General features: G+C 35.5%; 1 protein-coding gene across 2 annotated transcripts; it reads left to right on the top strand.

The window, feature by feature from the left end:
- Positions 1 to 13293: 13293 nt before the first annotated feature.
- Positions 13294 to 21579, top strand: LOC120002436 (probable serine incorporator). 2 transcript variants are annotated; one of them, XM_038851216.1, is made up of 7 exons: positions 13294 to 13449; positions 13544 to 13764; positions 14909 to 15148; positions 16054 to 16165; positions 16266 to 16440; positions 18391 to 18631; positions 21098 to 21579. In XM_038851216.1, the coding sequence occupies exons 2-7, from the start codon at positions 13581 to 13583 to the stop codon at positions 21382 to 21384; spliced, it is 1239 nt and encodes a 412-aa protein (XP_038707144.1). In that variant the 5' UTR covers positions 13294 to 13449; positions 13544 to 13580; the 3' UTR covers positions 21385 to 21579. The 2 variants fall into 2 exon arrangements, with proteins under 2 accessions (XP_038707144.1, XP_038707145.1); XM_038851217.1 differs by having other exon boundaries at positions 13297 to 13449; positions 13551 to 13764.
- The last annotated feature ends 2049 nt before the right edge of the window (positions 21580 to 23628 follow it).

Here is a 23628-nt window from a genome sequence, read left to right as displayed (position 1 = left end):
AAAAGGACCTCTAGTCATCTACTAACACGTGGCAGTATGGGAACCATAATTGACAACAATCAACCAATCACCAAAGGACACTTGGCAAGTGCAAGAAGATTTTAGACTAATGTTTGTTCATTTTGCAGGTAAATATGGTGTTAAGTGAGCTATAATCTAGGAGGCAATTGCTAGAAATCAAGATGTCTGAAGAGTGATGTCCAAAAAGCTACAAACAAGGGGTTTATTTTTTTAAATGATTTTATCCTATTTTAAAAAAGTATGTTTAACGAAAACCGAGATTTCAGTTGGATAAGCGCAAGAAAGGTTAAGGAGAAATCGGACTTTGAAGCCTGTACATTTTTAAAATGTCTCAAACACATTTCTAGCATCCGCAAGACAACCAGAGCCACGATCGTCCTGTGCTTTGAAGAAGAAGAAGTCTTCCCACTTTTAAGCATACAAGAGCACTATCAATATGGTAATTGTTAGCCATTTTTCCTCAATCACTAGCACAATTCCTACAGTCCAAGAAGGTGGAATAGAGTGCATGTTCCCAATATTCCCACGTCCACCTTAAGAAAGAGCACGACCACTATGATGCCTATTACCATGAAGGAGTTGCAGTTATGAAGAATTTAGACCCAGCAATCCAAGCAACAAGCAAGAAGACAGGTCCCTACGATCTCACATGTCTGCACATACCAAAATCGTGGCAGGGTAATAGGAGATGAAGATCACCATGAAGACTATAAAAGGAAGAAGAGAGACTTACACTAATCCCACATCAAACACAGACTCCGCATCTACAAACTTTTACTACTTTCTTAGGTAAAGACTCTGGTCACTTTTTACTTATCTTTACCATTAGCATGGCTCATGCCAACTAGTTCTTAGATTATCACTTTAGTTTTCAAGCCTCCACGGCTATGTTTCTATTTTAGCTTGTAAAGTATGCTCCAATACATTCCAGGATTTATTCCTAATTAATGAAATTTCAAATGCATTCCAACATTGTGTTGTTTTCATTTAATTTCAATATGAGTACTTTCATTTCGGTTTTAGTCTTCTATCTTCTACTTTTCTCACTTGACACTAATCAAATTCTAAGTCCTTTTTTTCGGAAGGCAACCTCAAACTAATAGTCTTGTGTTCTGACTGCATACAACTCATTTGGTGAACATGTCAAATTTGGTGCAGCGCCATATCGAAAAATCTTTGGACTGACAACAAGTTCTAGCACACCTGAACACACACATCATCCATAACTCAAACACTTCTATCCCCAACAGCCAGAAGTAGCATATCTTATGTCCCGCACAAAAGAGAGCAAGCACAAACGTACCATTTTTGACCAATTTAAATTTAAGGAATAATTTAACATATATAAAGTCTAATTTAAGGCAACTTTGAGCTAAATGCAAACTTATTTTTAAATTAAGTTATCTATATTTTAAGAGCATTTTCTTATTTTGATTTTAATGTGGTAATAGATATTTAACCATCGTAACATATTTGACAAACCTTAATTCAAAGAATAATACATTATTGATTTACTTATATAATTAAATCTACCCATTATTTATATTTACCTTTGTAAGGACTAATTATGGTATGTTTACATTAACTAATAAAATTTAATTACCAATAAATCTCTCTACAAGTTTTATAAACCAATAAATATTTCATTAAAAGTATTATACCAATAAATCTATAGACTAAACATTAAAATTTCATCAAAGTAAGAATTTACTTTAAAACATTAAAAGACAGTCTTACCTTTATCGGTATATTACACTGCGTACAAATGGCAATGGGTCAGATACCTTTCCAATCAGAGAATACCAAAACCATTTCTATTCAAGGTACTCTATACCATAACCGTTTAAAAGTCCATTTAAATTTCTAAGACTATAACCATTTACCATCCACTACCCGTTTGCCATTTAACTTCTAATTTTTTTTATTGTCTAAGGTATGGTTGCATTCATCTGTAGTACATTTTCGAGTGTTTTCGGGCAGGCTTCTTTCAATGATAGACAAGAAATTTCAGTAGCTTGCTGGTAGAGGGCTTCCGGGTTCAAGGAACCATAAGAGTCAGTCTCTTTCATCATTTTCATTATGTTCTCAAGCTTCTTAATCAGTTTGGACTGCTCATTCTCTGTACTACTCATGCACTCAACGAAGCTAGTTGGCTGGACCAGCCCATGGTCTGTGTGGAAGACCCGACTTAAGGGATACTCGAGATATTTATGACATACGATACTTGTCACACCCCAATATCCACATGGAAAGGGGACATGAGGGAATGATGAAAATATCACAGGATCAAATGATAGAGGTGGCGCAATATTGCTTAGCAATGGTGTCAATTTGTCAAGCTAATCCCAAATTTGAAAAATCCTAGAGAGGACATGGCAAAGTGCCCAGAAATTTTTTCTCAAAACCATAGTAAAACATGCAAGACAATAAAACTGCATAATCCATGAAATCCATACAATCGGACATTCAAAAGTAGGAACATCCCAATCAATGTCTAAGCACCCCAAATGACAAAAGACATTTTATCCAAATGACAAAGTCAGAAAACTACCACATTTATCAAAATACATATTACAACATAAATAACTAACAACCTAGTAGGAAATAACAACTACTAGTAAATCAAAGTGTAGAAAGAGTAATGGACTACGTCCACATCACGAGTCCAGCAGCTGCTCGTCAAGCTACTCACCTAAAAGTAAAGGTAAAGAGGAAAATAAGAAAGAAAGGGTAAGTCAAATGTCCAATAGGGTATAGAAAGCCAATGACAAGTGTCGAAAAGAAAACAAATATAGAATCCAAAGGCCATATGACTATACCAGATATAATGATCCAAGAATGATGCCCATGCAACAACATGATGTAATAATCCATCAAATGCATGCCCAAATACAATGTGATATTTCAATAAAATAAATACATTTCCAACCAACCACCACTCACCTAGAATAAAATTAATAAATCAAATCGGTCAACCATTCTTTAGTCGATCTGTGATCCTCTACCATACTTTCACTAGAAGTCGATCACTAATTATGCTTTTCGTGATCCTCTACTGAACTTTCACCGAAAACCAATCATCGGTTATGTTTGTCGTGATCTTATACCAGACTTTTATCAAAAATCGATCACCAGTTATGTTTAACTAGGTTACAAAATCACCTAGCATGATAACTGAAGCCTTTCCTTAGATATTGAAGTGCACACCTCTAATAACCTCTGCCGCAACTAAAGAATGTGCTATGGTATGTAAAATTATACAACCTATATGAGACATATATCCATCCACGTTTCCTATACAAACCACATAACAAAACCATGATGCATGCCTCTTTTAAAGAGTTTAAACTATTTCTATAACAACCTCCCTTATCCTCCCACTTGTTTAAACCATGCAATTTAAAGCAAAAATCAAGTGCATGTTTCTTTTCGAATTGTATAGAATATATTTACACAAAGGCACTATCCAAACTATGCATATTAAAAATACTATTTAATCAAACCAATAAACCCATTTTAAATAGTTCATCCTCGCTCGTCTACCCCTATCGTGAGATACAACACTCAAATATCACAAGCAAAATATTTTATAATTTATTTAATACAATTTAAAACATACTTATAAATATTACCGTAATTTCATTAAACCAAGGAAATTAAAAAATCTTTGAACAACTTTAAAAACCATGAATCCATGCACCACATTCTTTCATGAAAGAGGTCAAGAGTTGATAAATAACCGGGAGGTCAACAATTCTAAAGGCAAATATCAAGGACACATCCAAGAAAGAGTCCAAGAATATCAATATTTCACAACAATAACCTAATCAAATGGGGACAACAAATTCAACAATCAAGAATATACCAATTATAAGTCCAAGAAACACATCATGGCCATAAAAAAGACACCAAAGCACCAAATAGTGATCAAGAACAAGTACCAATAACGACATTTTAACTTAGAGCCAAAAGAGAAGAAATCCCCTATCTTTTCTCCTTGGCAATTTTTACCGAATTCTATAAATCAACCCATGTGCGCACCAATTGCTTTCCGAGTATATCCATTGAGCCAATACCCATAACACAACACAATATATTACTAATAATATCAATTAAATAGTTTTAAATCAAAACCCCTAAACCCATAAACTCTAGAATTCCAAATTACCCAATTCGAAGTTAACAAGCTTCTAGGTTTAGGAGAAATATCAAGGGTGTAAAACAGGTAAATGGAAGTGACTTGAACTCTCTTTAGGTGACTCGTGACTTATAATTTGACTTAAAAGACTATTTGAAACACGATGTAAAGTATGAAAAAATGACAATAAAGAACAAATCACTACAATCCCCACCATCATAACATGTTTCAAGTGGTTGTTCATTATCAGTATGCATGTATTTTAGAATATCTAAGCATGGTGTTACATAATGAAAACCTTACTCAAGGCAATGAGTTGCTGGGTTTCGCCCGACCCCCACCATCATACTAGTTTTAGGCGGATGTTAGGTTATATGTCTTTCACGATAAGATTACATCTTTCTTGTGGATCTCTCTGATTAATCGGGTTGTAATATTCTCCTTCTTTCTTCTTTCTTGAGCTTGTGCTCTCTAAAACTAGATATCAAAAGTGTTTTTTTATCTAAGGTTTGATTCTCAAGAGTCTGATCTAAAATTTGATTTGCCCCCTTTTCTCATGGAACACCACCGTTTATATCTTTTTTGCTTGTGGCTTGTCATTATATGTTTTTATTCTTTTTTGCTTTTCAAAAACTACTTTATCTACTTGCATCGATTTGCTTGACTAAGTCTGACACTTGCGTCTCACCTAAGACTATTATCGTAATCAGGGTCACGATGCATGGGTGTACTCGGGCGTGTCACCACAACCCATCTGAGTGTGTTTGAAGTTGCCATCAATTGATATTTAAAGATGCAATTGGACGTCTGACAGTCAAGGCATGGTCCATGCTTTTTTCAAAGATTAGCATGGGTTCGGGGGTTCATTATATGCAAGGAAGATGTTAGACACCTTGCAACATCCAGTCGTATAGGAAAATTATCATCCGAGAATCAAGGGGATTCCATGTGTTGCCATTTGTCAAAGAGATCAAATGTATATGCGAAACACATTGTATGGAAGAAGGATAATGGATCAGTCGGATTGAATGTACCACTCGCAATCTATGTAAGCTTATGAAGAAATGACACACAATCTTGCTATTAGGGGAATAAAGTGGCATGTGATAGAGAATGTATGCACGATGCGATGATAACATAGGGGTTATGAATGAATGCAAGACACGTGAAATATTGCCTATTTTCGAATAGTAAATAGGGGACACAAACATATGCAATACATGCATATGAACGAGTGGAAGACACGAACATATGGTGAATATTTGTGAGACATGTTATTTCAAAAGGAAATTTATGTAAAGATCACCAAGACATGTAAATATGATCTGATCATGACAACTCTTAGGATGCATGATTTCAAACTGTCATCCAATTTCCACCCTTATAGTAATATCCGGTGGTCTTCAGAATATTCTCCTTTTTTATTTATTGAAAATTACATTTTTGTTAGTTTAGAGTATACCTGACCATAGGTTGTTTGGACACGAACTTGAATCATTACCTCTCACTTTTTCTTTTTCCTCTTTTTTATTTTCCTGCTGAAATCGCCCTTATTCCTCATCTCTTAATTTCTACCCTTTTGTTCAAGCCTCTTGATTTCTAGCTCTCGCTTTTCTAAACGTAGTAATTACCATTGAACTTTAAAAAGGAAGGGGTTTGTGCTCCATTTATTCGATGAGTTTGACACACTTAAAAGATGAGGAAATCCAACAGGAAATTGAGGACGCTCTCGTCCCTTTGTCTTAATCAAAATTACGATGCAGGTATGCACTCGTATGTGTAATTACAACTCATGCGAGTGCTGATGAAGCAACCACACAATAATTGACAAACCCAAAACATCACCATTTTACTCTATTCGTTGGATGCAGAGACCGTGACTCGCACGATTATAGTAAAATAGTCGAGCTTGCCCGGATAGAATGCATTTATTTTGCCTAATGTTGAATGAATATTGTAGAACTTTAGTTTCTATGATGATTTGATGTAGTTAATTTTAGTTAATCATATCAATCACCGTGCAGTAAAAGTAAACGAAGGTAAATGAATGTTAAAAGTATGGATTTAGAAGCCGTATATGTATACAAGCCTGTTTCTTTAACATGTTTATATAGTTACAGTTGAAGTTAGGGTTCTATTGTTTATATTGGGTATTTTGAAACTCTTATTGGAGAATCGCATATCACGAGATTGCGTGGAGTCACCATAAGTTAAATTCATCACCATTGGTAATCGTAAGTGATTATCAGAGTGGGAAATAAATGGACAAAACCTAACCCATGACTAACCCGCAACTTAAATATAGTAGCCACTAGATAAGAACGAAGAGAATAACAAAGCTGAGCAGAGACCCAGAGAATCCACCGGCTTACAAATAGAGGCCAAAGCAATGACAAAAACTAAAGAATGCTTGATGGATTTCCATCAACATTGAAGATAATAGTTCTCATAAGAAATGAACATTATGATCAATTATGAATTAATTTGAAAATGACACCCTTTTTAAATACATAATAATACATAAAATTTAACATGTAAGAACCTATTTTCAGATGCACATTTATGAAGAAAGCAAAAAGCCGAGGGGCAATTGGATGATACATAATACCTAGTTGGGACGTTAGTACATAAGGAAATAGTAGCATTCGTAGATGATAGACTTCCCCTGCTGATGGATGCACATATGAAATTCTATCAATGCAGTTTCCTCTCTTTCTTGGAAACCATGTTTTATCTCTCCCATTCTGTTTAAGTTACTATACACAAACAGAGAAGCCATATGATTATAATTAGAATTGTTACCTAATTTTGTGTCACAAGCTTTTTCTCTTGTTAGGTCCTGCCTTTGTGCAAGGTAATGAAATATTTTGTAATAAACCATTTAGTTAAATCGAAAAAAAAAATGAAAACCGATATTTAAAAGTATATTAATGGCATGAAGGGTAAATTAAGGAAAATCTACATTGCAATAGTGGAGGAGGTTACGTACCATGATTAGCTTTAGGGTTGGGACTAGGTCGGTTCTATCGGCCATTACCGGCGAACTGACCCATTACCAGTCAGTCGATAATCAACCATCAACCGACCCACATAGTCTGGTCGATAATATCACCCGACCCATGTATAGATAGGTTGGTTGATGGTTTTTAAAATATTGTATCGTCGGTTGGCCGATAATTATCAACCATTAACTGACCCAAAAAATGTTGATTGCCAACCGACATCCGACCCATAAAACTGGGGCCGATAATGGTTTTCACATTTGGACAGAATTGATTGGTCGGGTGGATTGCATTATCGACCAATAATCAACCGACCTGACACAATCCCAGCCCTAATTAGCTTGCATCATCGTTCAAGACAATATAGATGCAGTCCAGAGTTTGTGATAACGATGATTTTGAAAGAGAGGACAAAAATTGAAGAAAATAGTTCTTTGTGATGCCCTTGTTTTTATCGTCAGACCTTAAGCTCCTAAAGGCCAGTTGAATATACGCTTAAGAAAGGCCTTCAATGCTAGCCCGATGACATGTGAGCACCCAAATAAATAGTTCAAAACTGTGCTTTAAAAATCCAAAATGGACGAAGTCATAAATGAATTGGGCTTTGATTGGCTTTTGGTCTTATGAGAAATCTACTGACTATAAATTATATAACCATTACATAGTATTTTAAAGAAAATATCGTGGAAGAAATTTTAAGAATGAAAGCTATAAACGAAAATCCTTGCATCCAATACCACAAGTGAAACTAATAACACTCATTAAACGAAGTAAATAAAATAATTAAATAAACATGAAGATATGCCATTGACCTTAGCTAACGACAGATATTGAAAAGAAAACTATTAAAGGAGTAATGAAGGAATAATTGTTTTAAACACTCACATCACTCAATATAATGGGTCAATCAAAGATACCCAAATGCTTCTAACTAACAATGTTCTATTCCACACCACAACTGAAGCTATCAATAGTTAATAAATGAAAATTTGAAAACACCTACCTAGAAGAGATGCTTCAAGAAAATTATAACGGCTTCGATCTACAGAAGAAATCTTGAAGTAAACTATGAGAATGATAATCAACAAATAAGTCTTTCAATTGATTATATCATGCAACATAAAGAGTCCACTGAAAATACTGTTGAAAAACTTAGATGAAATGAGTCATCTAGAGTGATGCATCTCCAAAATCTATAGAAAAGCAAAGAAGTTGAATTCCATCAAATAGCAAAACTTGTTAAACAATCATCACAAAAATGGATAAAGCTAGTATGAAGAGAATATTGTTGAACGAAAAATACACCCTACATTAATCTCGTGAGAAGAAAGGCTATGTGAGTTGAAGAGAAAGATAGTAAGGGCAGATGGCTAATAAAAGCAATGGAAAGATTTGGCTGATACATGAACCACAGATCTGAAGCTAATATAGGTAAAAACAACTTGTCCTATGCAATCCAGAACCGACGCCGTATCGTAGAAACAAACAAAACGACAAAAAATGAAATTACTTTACGCCCAAAAAAAGTAACTAGATGAGAACAAAAAATTAGGGCATATGTCGATACATGAACCGCTGCGCTCCTGCAATTCTAGGGAAAGACAATTTCTTGGAAGGAATATGATACGACGCCGCATCACTGAGAGAGAGAAATTCACTTATGGAAAAACGACAAATCACACGGAGCTCAAGGCTCAGCGTCACAGAAGACTGTTAAACCAATGCACAGACACACGAGTGACTCACACGATGCAATGACGCAAAGCATCAAATACACCACGAAAACGACGTCGTTTTGCTTGTCCTCAAATTAGCTAGAAATGACGACGTTCATATCCAGAAACCAAATGAAAAGTCACTCGACTATAAAAAAAAAAAAAACAACTCGCCACAAGAGAATGCCTTTTCTATGAACTTTATAAATTAGTATTGATATTGATATTGATATTGATATTGGTATTATATTAAATATTTTCTTCTCAAAAGTCCAGGAAGCCCCACCCGGTACGCCAGTGCCAAATGCCATCGTCGACAACACGCCTCGCCTTTCACTTTGACAACACAACCCTACGAAACTACTGTTAAAAATCTTAAATACCAAACTACGAAAGACTTTCGAGATGACCATACAAATTTATTAAAGTAAAGGGCCTATTGCATATTTTTTTTTTCCTGAATCGTATTGGAGGGATAAAATTGAACATTTCATCCCTCAACTATACATCAGATTTAAGTTTCGTCCCTAAACTATTTTTTTTCCTATTTCGTCCCTCAACTATGACTAAGTACCCCATCTGTCCCTAAATTTATTCTGGCACCTGTAAAATTTGATTTGGCACATGAGTTGGCATTATTTGTACATGTTGGTGTCTTGTGTCAGATGCCATATAGGAAAGGAGATACAATTGTGTCAAAGCTCAAAAGAAACAAATAACCCTAAATCCCTAAATCACCATATGCACACCAGCCATTTACTCTCACATCTCTACATATCTGAAAGCTCATATCTCGCTTTCTTCTTCTTTGCACCGAACTCGATCTTCTTCTTCTTCTTTCAGCACACGCGAAGCATAGTCCATCTCAACTACAACTTCCTTCGTTATTAAAAAGGTACGATTTCAGGTTTCATATAGGTTTTGATGCTCGTGGTTCGTCCTACCTGCGATTTACTTTCTCCTTTCAATTTCACTTCGTATAGGTTCCATTTTCGTATGGGGTAACTGGGGATTGTTGTATGGGTTCCAATTTGTAAGGATTTTGGAACTGATTCAAACTGTTTTTGTTGAAATTTTGGATTTTGTATTTTGACTATTTTTGGATTGCTTGTAGTTCTGTTTGGAATTAGTATGAATTTAAGGTAGTTATGCGTCACTCTATTGTGTGAATGAACTGTTTGAATCACTGTGAATGTACTGTGTCAATTTTTAATGGTCATATGTTCATGTATATATCTGAATTGTTCTTGTAGGTATTGTGAAATGGTGAAGAGTTGTGCTGCAAGAAGAAAGTCTTCTAGTGTGTCACGTAGTGATGAGATTGAGGTTGAGGTTGACATTGACAGTGAGGGGAGCACAAATTCTAGTAGTGATGATAGCGTTATGAATGTCAGGTTCGATGACAGTGACGAGGACAATATGGACGATGACTTGTTCTTGTAATACACAGATGGTGTACTTGAGGGTGACCAAAGTGAGTGTCCATCGAATGAAATACTTATATTTGGGGCCAAACAATGATACAGTCTTTAGTGACGCAGAATATGAATCAGTCTCGCTTCAAAGTTATGATGGTTCTACGGAAGAAGAGGATGAGGGGGTCCCAAAAGAAGCTCATCCTTTGTTCAAATCAATCAAGCACATGGATAGATTCAAGCGGCATCCAGGAATTAGATTTCCATCCATAGATATCTTTAAAGATGCAGTCGCGACGTATGCAATATAAGGTGGATGGCAGCTCAAGTGGCTGAAGTTTGACAATGTTAGAGCTAGGGTTGCCTATGTTGATGGCTCCAAATTCTTGCTATTTTGTTCAAAGCTTCGAGGGGTGGATACCTGGGAGCTGAAGACTGTTGTAGGTGAACATGCTTGTGAGCGGACTAATGAAAATAAGATGTTGAACTTTAAATGGCTTGCTAATAGGTTGGTGGACAAGATGAGAAGAAACCCAAAGATGAAGTTAGTAGAGATTATGCAGAAGGTTAGAGACAAATACGCAAATGAAATCAGCAAGACAGTGGCATCAAGAGCAAGGAAGAAAGCATTGGAGATAGTACATGGAAGTTTTTCAGAACAATACAAGAGGCTTCATGACTTTTGTGCAGAGGTTTTGAGGTCTAATCCTGGCAGTACATGTGGATTGATAGTGGATAGACCACCTGAGTATGCAATGGAGTTGGAGAATCCTACACCATCTAGGGTAAATGCTTCCCAAATTTAACATTTTAATTGTTACTAAATGCTAGATTCAAGTGTTTGTATTAACTGAGTGTTTCTTTATTCTTGTTATGGTCTGGTGCATGTGTTGGAAGCATTAGAAGGACAACATGACCATAGATTCTGTGTACGCCACATGTATAAGAATATTTCGAAGAGGTTTCCTGGATTATAGTTAAAAGAGCTCATGTGGAAAGAAGCCAGAACCACTTACATAGAAGCATGGGAAAGCGAGATGAAAGAGATTGAGAGGTTGAATCCTATGGCATATGCTGAATTGAACGCAATCGACCCTAGATTGTGGTGTAAGGCTCACTTTAGTGGATATGCAAAGTGTGATACGCTTTTGAACAACATGTCAGAAACATTCAATTCCATCATTTTGCAATATAGAGAGAAGCCTATAGTAACAATGTTGGATGAGATAAAAGGATATTTCATGACACGATGGGCAGAGAATAGGATCAAGATCAATAAGTACCAAGGAAATGTCCTTCCGAAGATAAAGAAAAGCCTAGAAATTGAGCATAAAGAATCTAGTAAGTGGCTGCCAAAATGGGCAGGAGATTTGAAATTTGAAGTGCTATGCATGCAACAGAAATTTGTGGTAGACATGGATGGTTTGTGCTGTAGTTGTAGAAAATGGGAATTAGTTGGAATACCTTGTAGGCACGTAGTGAGCTACATATATAGTCGAAGAAGAAAACTTGAGGAGTTTGTGCCTCAATGTTTCAAAAGAGAAGTGTATATGGTTGTTATTCTTTCATCATATAATGAGTGTTTCAACTACTACTGATGTTAGACCTATGGCTACTGCTGTTAGGGGTGTGAGGCCTACTGCAACTGCAGCTGTTAGGGGTGTAAGGCCTACGGGGACTGCTGCTGTTAGGGGTAGGAGGTCTGTGGCTACTGATGTTAGGGGAAAAAGGCCTATGGCTGCTGATGTTAGGGGAACGAGGTTAGGGGAACGAGGCCTATGGTTGCATCTATTGTTAGTGTTAGACCAATGGCTACATCTGTTGGGGGGTGTTAGTGGTGTGAGGCCAAAAGCACCTTATGTTCCCATTGTTGGGGGTACTCAAAGACCACCATTTGTGCCAAAGTACCAAGTATTCAGACCTCAATTGCGGACAACCAAATACTATGGCCCTACGACGTACTCTGTATGAGATCCAATGACTGGATCTGTAACTGTTTTTGAAAGATCATGCATTACAGAACGAATGTCATCCTTCAATACACATCAGGTATAAACTATATTACTTCAATATTGACTTGGTTGTCCTTTTTTATATATGTGTGCTTAATATGTTATACTATAGGGCACTGATCATGCATATGGAGGGTCGTCTTCAGGGTCTACAACGGGGTTTGGTACGCAGGGGTCTGTGAACAAATGATGAAGATGATAGTGTGCGAGTAGTCGCTTGTTGGGGCTTGCTTGTGATGAACTGTTGTTCTTTAATATTGTATTATGTTTTACGTTTGTTTGAGATATTGGACTAGTATTACTTATTTTAGATGTTTGTTAAGCTACATTTGAATTCTGTACTAGATCAGGCTCTGTTTGAGATGTTTGAGCTTATGTGCTACCTTATTTTGTTAACTTACTTCATGTTTTTTTGGTTGTTTTAATACTTGTAGCATTTACCAAATTTCAAGGACAAAAATAATATTCCCTCCGTCCCATTTTAATTGTCCTCTATTCCTTTTTGGGATGTCCCAAAATAATTGTCCATTTCAATTAATTAAAATTAATTTAATCCATTTTTCTCATCTTACCCTTATTTACCATTAAATTGAAAAGGTGGAAGAGCTCAACAACCAACTCAATAAATGAGGGTATAAATGTCAAATTGAATGGAAATAATGCACTTTCTTAAACTGTGTATAAAATTGAATGAGACAATTAAAATAGGACGGAGGGAGTAGTTTTTAACAAAGTTTAGGGATAAATAATTGACTAATTTAATAGTTTAGGGACATATCGTTCACATTGGGGATAGTTGGCCACATTAGATTTTTCTGATTTGCCACCTAGGTGCCACGATGGACTTTTCCGATGTCTTTCTTACTTTAGGGACATACGAGGTACCTAGTCATAGTTGAGGGATGAAATAGGGAAAAAAATAGTTTAGGGACAAAACTGAAACCTGATGTATAGTTGAGGGACGAAATAGTCAATTTTGCCGTATTGGAGGAGAAGAATCCAAATTAGTAAGAACTAAAAGGAAAGTTGTTTTATATTCGCTCTTTCTTGTTTGGAACAACAGACTTGATCCAAATTTCTAAGAATCATTGCTTTCGGCTTTGGCGTTCAAGATCGTCGAAACCTTCGGCTTTTGATTTCTTTCAGGTATGGATATCTTTATCGTCTTCTTATGTTCAATTTTTAATCTTGTTAGTTATAATTAGGGTTTCTTGAGATGATAGATGCCGATGGTTTTTAGTTTGTAGGCAAAAAATTTTAATCGATCGTCATAGAAGATGTGGGCGGCGTCTTGCCTAGCGTCATGCTGCGCGGCTTGTGCTTGCGACGCATGCCGGACTGTGGTGTCGGGGATCAGCCGTCGCTCTGCAAGGATTGCTTACTGCGGCCTTTTTGCGCTCTCACTTGTAGTCTCCTGGATCCTCCGTGAGGTCGCTGCTCCTCTTATGCAGAAACTCCCTTGTAAGCCCTGTTAGCCTTTTGTGTTCTGGTTTATTTCTGTGCAGTTGACTTTTTAAGGCTTTTCTGAATAATTTTTTTTAGGGCTGTTAATTTAATATAGAATAACTTTGACTTGTGAAGCTCAAATTTCTTTTTTCAATTTTGTTAATTTGGGTGCCCTGGTTTTGCTAATAAAAGTGGCTTTTGCTCTTGGTATATCGCCTCTCAATGACAGCTTTTTTTAGGGTGGGGGTGAAAATTTAGACGAATGTTAATCATTTGAGATTTCTCAGTGATTTAGGAAATCATCTAAGCGAATTCATAATCGAAAACATTTTTCCTCAAACAGTCGTCGGGAATTTTTGGAAATTATTTTCTATGATACCAACTAAAGTAGAGCCATGACAGCAATGCTTCATAATTAGTTCTTAGCGAGCCACACACGATTTAACAGTCCTAGTGTGTGGTCCAGTAGATTAAAATTGATTATGGAGTAGTAAGTTGAAAATTTTGACAACTTGGTACTTCTTTTGGAATGTTGTGAACATTAGTTGTAGGTTTTATGATATTTTGACTATTGGTTTAAAATTTTGCCTTTTCATTGTTAGATGTCATAGGCTTTTGAAAACAAGAGTTTTAGAGTTTGAATGTGAAGTAGATATCATCCATTTTAATTGTAGGAGAATTGAATTATTGGAAAAGGAATTTTGACAAATTTTCAGCAAACTCAAGAATTTCCTAGTGCCCATACTGGCAAAAATTAAAATTAGAGAAAATTAAAACTGCTTTAACAGGTTCTGAGTTAAATCACCTGATTTAACAGGTTAGCAGGTTCCCTGTTAAATCATCTTATTTAAGAAATTCAACGGAAATGATAATGAAGACCACTTGAGCTCCCAGTTAATGTGGCTTATCTAATTTTTGCAAATTAGTTACATATTAGAACTAGTAGCACAGACTGTGTGTAATGACCTTTGGAGAATGCTGCAAATTTGCTCCATCATTACTTCTAGCACCACTTTGATCTTACTTTTTTTTTAAAATTTTTATCACATACCTTATTAGCACAACTATTTTTACAATTTGTTTTTATTAGCATTTAAGGACAATATTGATATTTTCGTTCGGGGGAAAGAAACTGATGTTGTATTCGTTATGGATGTAGGGATTAATCACTTTCATCAGACACCTAGCAGGGAGTGGTTTGAAACTGATGCAGTACTGCGAGTTAGCTTGGGAAATTTTCTCTTCTTTACTATTCTTGCAATCTTAATGATTGGTGTGAAAAGTCAGAAGGATCCTCGTGATAGTGTGCACCATGGTGGCTGGATGATGAAAATAATTAGCTGGTGCCTTTTGGTAATCTTTATGTTTTTCCTTCCGAATGAGATCATCAGCTTTTACGGTGAGCATATTTTTAATCTTGGCTTTTATGCCTATAATGGTAGTTACCTTTTAGCTTCTGTTTATGCTGTTCTTTTAGTTGGTGTTAATTTTTTTTTCATATTGTAGTTCGTGGATTCCCTTCTGTTGGTTCTTGACATTTATGGATGGGAATGACATGCCACTTCTCGTTGCTTGGTTTTGTTTTATAAATTTAATTTCATTATTCTCGAATTGATATAAGTGTCATTTATTCTTTGAATCGATAAAATGATTTACTAAAGCCCCAAGGTGGTACAAAAGAAGAGCATTTATAGTTTTTTTTTCTTTTTTTGAAGTGATGTGGATATTACATGCATGCAGTCAAAATATTATAATGATGATATGTATGTATGAGTGTATGACAGTAGGGTTTTATCTATTTTTTGGAGATACTGTACTTTTTCCTAATTTTTTTATGGAATGCCTGTTTGTTTATGTCACACTTATGTATCTTATTAGTCTTTTTTTTACTTGTTGTATTACTCTTGCCAGCATAGTTCTTGTTGTTTTTTTTTTTTTTAGACTAATTAAATGATTATATAAAATATTCAGATGTGCTTTCTCATTGCCCGAGCATTATTTTTAGTATTGTTGGCAAAGTTCCTAAGTTGATTGAAGATGAACTCTCAGGCCTAATATATCAAAAGGGAATCAGTTTGTTGAACCTTTGATCATTCCGATGTGTGCCATATGAGGTTTTTTGGGTGACTTAATTGGTTGACTGTCTTAGGATTGACTCTGATGCTTGAGAATGTGGTCGCTGGTGGAGTGGTGGCCTAGCTATTTGGAAGTATTGCACTTGACTAAAAAGGAGACTAACTAACTATTGAGGTTAAACAAGAGTCATTAGTCTTAAATTAACAGGCAGCTACATTATATTTGCAGAGACAATGTCCAAGTTTGGATCAGGATTGTTTCTTCTCGTTCAAGTTGTGCTTCTGTTGGATTTTGTTCATGGATGGAATGAGAAATGGGTTGGATATGATGAGCAATTCTGGTTAGTTAACTTATGTTTCTGATTCAAGTTTTTGTTCTCTCAATTATATTCTTTTTGACTAGATTTTACTCTGTTCCTTTTGCTTTTTTCATATGTGCAGGTTTATTGCTCTTTTCGTTGTTTCACTTGTTTGCTACTTAGCGACATTTGTCTTCTCGGGACTTCTATTCCATTGGTTCACACCTGCTTCACATGACTGTGGGCTGAATACCTTTTTCATTGTTATGACCCTGATAGTTGTTCTTGTTTTTGCCATTGTTGCACTGCATCCTGCTGTGAGTTCTAAATCTCCCCTTCTTACTTTTTTTTTCGAGCCAGTAATGTTCTTGTTCAGTCAGTTCGTTTTGGCTTCTAATTCACACACATAGTGATGTAGTTACATTTTTAAGAGAAAATACATGGGGCCACTGTAGGGGATGTTTTTGATAGATTCAAAGTTAACAAAGGCAATAACAAGCGCAAATATCAGAGATAATACTAGCAGTTATAGGAGCTAGCCGCCTCCACAGTGGGTAAAACCCTAACACAAGATATTAGAATCTCAATGCCCTCAACGGCCACACCTAAGAACATATATAAACCCTACTACAAAACATCTACCAATAAAAGAGTGACAACTGGACTACTACTAAAACAGACTACTACCCTGCTTCACTTCATACTATTGGGCTCCTTCTCTGGGCTTTCCTCTTGTATTGAACCATCTTGGACCTATCAGTTTTATTCTCTCAATCACTGTGTAGGAACTGCTAAGATGTATCTGTTTAAATAGTGATAAGTTGTGTCTGCTCTGGGATATGAAAGATTATTGCGTTGTGCATCTGGGACTGATTTTCTTCGACCATTTTTACTTGGTTTGAATTTCTCTTGGGGAATTTTTCCTGCCTCAACTGCACTAACGTCTTGTCACATTTTTTATAATTCTTGTGACCTTCGACTTTGATGGTAGTTCTCTTATATGATTCATTTCTAGCCTTGATTTCTGCTACTAGTTTTTCATTAATCTTTAGGATATTTTCAACAAGAAAAGCCTCTCCATTTTTCACCTACATAAGCTTCTTGAGGTGGTAGAACTAATCATAAACTTTCTTGAGAATGTGCCATTTTGGAGAATTGTTCCATCATAAATAGAATTAAATGATCTTATTTCTTGTATGTAGGAATTCTGACATAAAATCGATACTAAAATGAAGCCTTGGAGTTTTTGGAAATTTTTCGTGTTCTTACCAAGTGTGTTTTGGCACCTCTTATAAACCTTTCGACATCCTTATATGCCTTTGACTAATAGCAATGATCTGCTTCCTCCAAAATTCCCTATTAAATACTTGCCATGTTCTCTTATGATCTTGCACACAGTCCTATTGGTGTTTAAAACATATTATGTCTAATTTATAAACAATAACTCTATGCAATTTGTACAACTTATTATACCTGTTGTGCTGCTGTGCATTGCTGTTCAGCTCTGTTGGAGCTGTAGAATGGGTCATTACAACACTAACTGAACTCTTCAAACATTGTATATTTGAGTACTCACCCATCTCAAACAAGATGTCTGTTTGGTATATCTGCTGTCTTTTTAGACACCCATTCTGTAAACTGAGCGAGGATGCAGATTCTTGAGACAAGGACTTTAATTTGCCTTACACAGATCTTATATACTTAGAAAAATTAGTTTTCCTGCAAAAAAATAATTTTCCTACAATATACATTAATTTTCCTGCAATAATATGTATCCTTTTTGCTTTCTTTTTGTTTTTAATGAAAACGAAACTAAGGGGCTTGTGGTTGATGGAGTGGAAAGTAAGTGAGAGTTATTAACCATGCTTGGGTGGTAGGGTTAGCTGGATGGGGGGAAGGGGGTGTTATAAACCATGCTTGGTAGGGGAGAGAGGGAAACAAGGGGTTTTGAAGTAAAGAGTTATTTATTGGCCTTATTTGCTCATTGGTTGTAGAAAAGTAGAGTTTGATGAAGGCTATTTGGGGAAGTAGAACTAACTCCTGAAATCGCTCTGGTCCAACTCCCAAGCATGGGTATTTAATAATCTCCTCGTTTACCAAACCCCCAAGAACCTCCTTCCAAATATGTCCTTTATATTTTATAACGATATGTACGTGTTCAGCTGAAGCATATGTGCATAATTTTCATAGTTCTTCCTTAGTTTCTTATTTTGAGTGACCTTGTGGCTCCTCTTCTCATAGTTGTCTGTCATTTTGATGCTAAACAGGTAAATGGTAGCATTTTGCCAGCTTCAGTTATATCTCTATATTGCATGTACCTGTGCTATAGTGGACTTGCCAGTGAACCGAGGGACTATGAGTGCAATGGTCTTCACAAGCATTCTAAAGCTGTTTCTGCTGGCACACTTACTTTTGGTCTGCTCACGACCGTTCTATCTGTTGTCTATTCTGCTGTCCGTGCTGGGTCTTCTACTTCTTTGCTCTCGCCTCCAAGTTCACCACGTGCTGGTAAATATTGACAAAAATGTTCAAATTTTGACTATTCTGTGATATAGTGTTTAAACTACTGATGTAGATTTTAACTACAATTGAGTAAAACCATAAACCCTAAGCCCCAAATCAGCCCCAATTCCGGAAACCCTAGGGCTCATTATCAATTCCTAGGTTTGAAATTGGAAGATAATTCTTGAACTTTTGAATTGAACAAGATCACCATGAATCTCTCGGGCAGGGTTGGATAAATTCCCCTTCCCTTCAGCCTCTCATCAAGCGTGTATCGGTCTCTCACTAAAAGTGCAAGGAATCTCTCATATTGCATCTTTGCATAAAAAACTCTTCCTTTTTTTTTTCCCCTGAGGCAAGCAAGCAAGCCTTAAATAAAGGTTTACAACAAGGTTTAAGAAAACATTAGGAATCTTAAACTTTACTGGCCTAGACAAAGACAAATGTAATGACTTTAAAAAAACTAACTAAAAAGGAAACCTTCCCCACAAAGGATTCCTTGACTCTTTAAAAAAATTAAAAAGAAAAACAAAATTATTTCCTTCATCAATTTCCTCGCCCCTTCAGGAACTCGACTCTGGCGAGTAAATGGAGAAATAATTGTTGATGTGGGGCTAACTTGTTTCAATAGCTCATATTCACATACCCAGCTGTAGAAATGAACTCGAACTCGAATTCTGAAGTGACAAAATAGCAAAGGTTGCGCCTTCTTTCTTGTAAATTATCATTGTTCGGGTGAATTGATTCCACTTTAGGACCTTGAATGGAATCATGAAAGATAAGAGCAAACTATCATCTCCATGCATGTAATTAAATTTGTTAGGAGTGACAAAATCACTAAATCCAATAGGTTCAACTATGTTGACTTTATTTTCATCATGAATAATGAAGTCCGGCTCTTGCATCTCAGTCATCTTTGAATTGCCATCATTTTTGTTTACTCTAAGCTGTATGGAATCAGTTTTTGTCACAGCTGCAAATCCATCCTCTATGACCTCTTCATCATTGGAATTTCCAATAGATTCCTTTACAGCAGCATCTGTTACCTCCGGAAATTGGTTTTCTAGCTGAAATTCGTCTTGACCAAGAACAGTTTGAACTTTCTCCACATCCATAGCACGCTGCCCTTCTACTTCTTCAGTTGTTGCTGCCACACACATTCTCTCCCTTAACCTCCTGAAATTCAGATTCAACTGCAACTAAACTCACCCTCGTCTTAAAACCAGCTTCTTCCTTTGTCTTTCCGAAAACCTTACTCCATAAAAAGTCTACATGCTTAGATAGATGTGCACAAATTGATCTCATGATCCTTAATTTGTGCCGTCCTGATTTCTTCAAGTGTAACTCCTGAGGATTGTTTCTCGCCCTTCTAAATTGGGTTTGGTCATTGTCCCAATCTCAAAACCCGAGGTAAGCCACTCTTTGTTAGTATACATAGGTTAAAAAAGTCGTAGGTTAAAGAAGTCGGAGGCTGCTCATAACCTCCCTCTGATACCAATTGATGTAGTTTTTAAACTACTGATGTAGATTTGAAGTAGGATTGAGCTAAACCATAAACTCTAACCCCCAAATCAGCCCCAATTCAAGAAAATAGAATTCTTGAATGTCCAACTTGAACAAAATCACCCTGAATCTCTCATGTAGGGTTGGATAAACTCACCTTCTCCTCTCAGCCTCCCAACGAGCGTGTATCAACCTCTTAACTGTACGTGTAAGAAATCTCTTTCACTGCATGTTTGCATAAAAAAAAACTCTTCCTTTTTTTCCCCTAAGGCAAACCCTCAACCTCTTAACTGTACGTGTCCACAAAGGATTCCTTACTCTTAAAAAAGATTAAAAAGAAAAATAAAATTAACGGTCTTCCTTCATCATTCTGGATATGCAATCTGCAACAATACCTTTGTAGTGCCGTTTCTGCCCAATATTTTCAACCAATATTTGTTTCATGACATTTGTATAATACCTTGGTGGTGCTTATTTCTAATTGTCTCAACCACATTTTGGTATTCCTCGGAGAAGCAAACATATACAACTTTGGCTGTTATAAAGCCTTTTTATTTGGAGTTCTGGTTAGATTTCCACGTAATTTGACAGTGAACTTTTTTACTAAGAAAGCATATTATGTTTTAAACTATTTAAAATAAAGTCTATTTTTTGTTTTATTCATCAAAAATAAAACCAGAGCATGCATGTGTGTTTTGCATACAGTTGATTTTTTTACAAAATCTATTCTACTACCAAGTAAAAGGGAAAACATATAAAAAGACATTCTAAGTTTTCTTATGAAAATAAAAATAAAAATAAAAAACAGAAATTGCTACAGTTTTAATATGAAAAAAAAAATTCCTGAGAAAATGAAAACTTTTCGTATTCCGAGAACTCATAATGAATATATAAAAATAGTTTTAAAGCCAAAAGCTTGCTGTTTGTTGGAATCTGACCATGTTTTTTTCCTGGTGATGATGCATGCAGGTAAGCCTCTGCTTCCATTGGACAACACTGCAGAAGAGGGTCATGAAAAAGAGAATGCCAAGTCCGTAACTTACTCGTATTCCTTCTTCCATATCATCTTCTCCTTGGCTAGTATGTATTCAGCCATGCTTTTGACTGGGTGGTCGACTTCTGTCGGGGAGAGTGGGAAATTGATCGATGTAGGTTGGCCGTCTGTTTGGATCCGGATTGTTACTGGTTGGGCAACTGCAGCTCTTTTCCTGTGGTCTCTGGTTGCTCCCATTCTGTTCCCAGAGAGGGAATTCTAATGTCATAAGAATTTGGGGTGGCAAAACGTTTGTGTGTAATTCGACTTCTCGACGTGTGTTCAACTTTCGGACTAAGACTGAGATATAGTTTGGATGAAAAATGAATCTGTAATGCAAATTATGATACTGTGAATAATAAATGCATGTCTTGTGAATGTGCTTCTACTTCTCAAATGAAATTATAATTTGTATCAAGTTTGAGTTCAACCATTAGGTTTGATGGGTGACTTCAAGTTTCAGAGAGTTTGTCTTTGGGAATATTGATCAAGTGAGATTCGCTGTTGTTTTTTTGGGAAACACACATGTGAGATCAGTATTTTATATATATATATTGCTTTGGAGTTTGGACAATGTGTATTTTAACTTAAAACTCCCTTCGTCTCAATTTGTCTATCATCTTTTAAAAATGATGGAGATTATATGCATCCCAAATTTTATTAAGTATAGCTAATCTTAATAAACTCTAATAAAAAATATGACATTATCAAGCGTCACACATTTTTTGTTTTTTCTTAAAATTCAATCATCATCCCACTTTTGTCTTCTTCTTCCACGGATTCATTCTCTTTCCCTTCCATGTCCTTTCAAAACTTTCTTTCATTTTCTTCACTCTAATGACAGCCTAGCAAAAGCCAAAGAAGTGAAATCAGAAAAGTTGGGTTTTGTTTATGGGTCTGTTTCATTTCAAATCCTTAATTCCTCTGTTTTCCACTTGTTCTCAAATGAGTTTTGTTTATTTCTCATTCTTGGTTGAAAATTTGAGGGGGAGAAGGGTTATGGACTTATGGGTAAGGTTTCAAAACAACTTTTGACCAAAAGAACCCAAGATCGGCCATTCAAACAGCCACAACGGTGCATTGACGTCGATTTGGTGGGTTTCCGTAGACGAAGGTGAACGGAGAGGGTGAAGCTCGAAAGGATTTGGGGTTGATGTGTTAGGGAAAGTGGGGTGTTTTAAGATTGAATTTTTTGACGATATTTTGGGGTGCAATTAGTAAAATGTGGAGCACATATAGTGATCATCTTTGAAAATTCAACTTAAGGAGATATCATTTAATGCAATTTAACTACACAAAATAACCATGTTATTATAAATTTGCCCTTATTTATGGTGTTACTTTTATTTTTTCTTGAAACAATGGTAATTAAAGTAAGAAGGATAATTTTGGATTCGGTGGTGCTACATATCTCAGCAAATTTTGTCCCAAAAACATCCCAGTCTACGTGGCATTGACACATCACCATATGACATGGAAAGTAGATCTTTTGTTATTTTTTTGAGGTAAAAATACCCTTTTTTTTGGTCTAATTTCTTTTTCTACATATGCTGACATCATTGATTTTTTTTTGATTTTTTTCCCTAAACGAAAATTCTAAACCATTTATCTCTATAAATACATGTTAGATTTCGAAAAAAATTATATATTCGGAATCATCATGTAATCCTCTTTAAAACAAGATCCATTGTCGATATGTTTTATAAGACCATTCTTAATTACATTGTTTTTCAAATAATGTAATAACAATTCGGAAACTTAGAAACAATGTAATAATAATCTGGAAACTTAAAACAATGTAATAAAAATCTGAAATAATAAAAAAAAGAAGGAATCACAATATTTTTCAAAAAATAATGGAAATTGTCAAAACATAGAAATTATGCCTTAAAAAGGTAAAATTTATACTAAATTCACATTACAAAGGAGCATAAATCTTTATTTCTTTATTCTTATTGAAATTATATTGTTTTGAAAAATAATGTAATTACATGTATGACATGAGAAATCTCATTGTTTATTTTAAAAACATTGAAATTTGATAGCATAACATATATATTATTGACAAATAACTATAATTGACCCAATTTTATTACACAAGCCACTGGGTCATGTGTTCTTTTGCCATTACATTGTTTTTTAAAAACAATGTAATAGCTATCCGGAATACCAAAAAACAATGTAACAACGATTTGTACCATTAAAAAATAATCTATAATACTAAAAAACAATATAATAACAGATGTTTGAGCTTAGGCCTTAAAATTGAAATGTTTCCTGAAGAATTTAAATGAAATAAAGCAAGTTGGTTATGAAAAAATTGATGATGACCAACTTTTAAGTCAGATTAATTTAAGTTGGAGAAACTACGAAATATGGATCAGAAAGAAAGGAGAGATCTACGTGTTTTAATGGCAAAAATTGAAGATAAAGCTTAAAAAGACGAAAGAGGCCTAAATCCATTCTC

This window comes from Tripterygium wilfordii, chromosome 7, assembly GCF_013401445.1.
Source record: "Tripterygium wilfordii isolate XIE 37 chromosome 7, ASM1340144v1, whole genome shotgun sequence".
Lineage (NCBI taxonomy): Eukaryota > Viridiplantae > Streptophyta > Magnoliopsida > Celastrales > Celastraceae > Tripterygium > Tripterygium wilfordii.
This window is presented reverse-complemented; position numbering and strand designations above follow the sequence as displayed.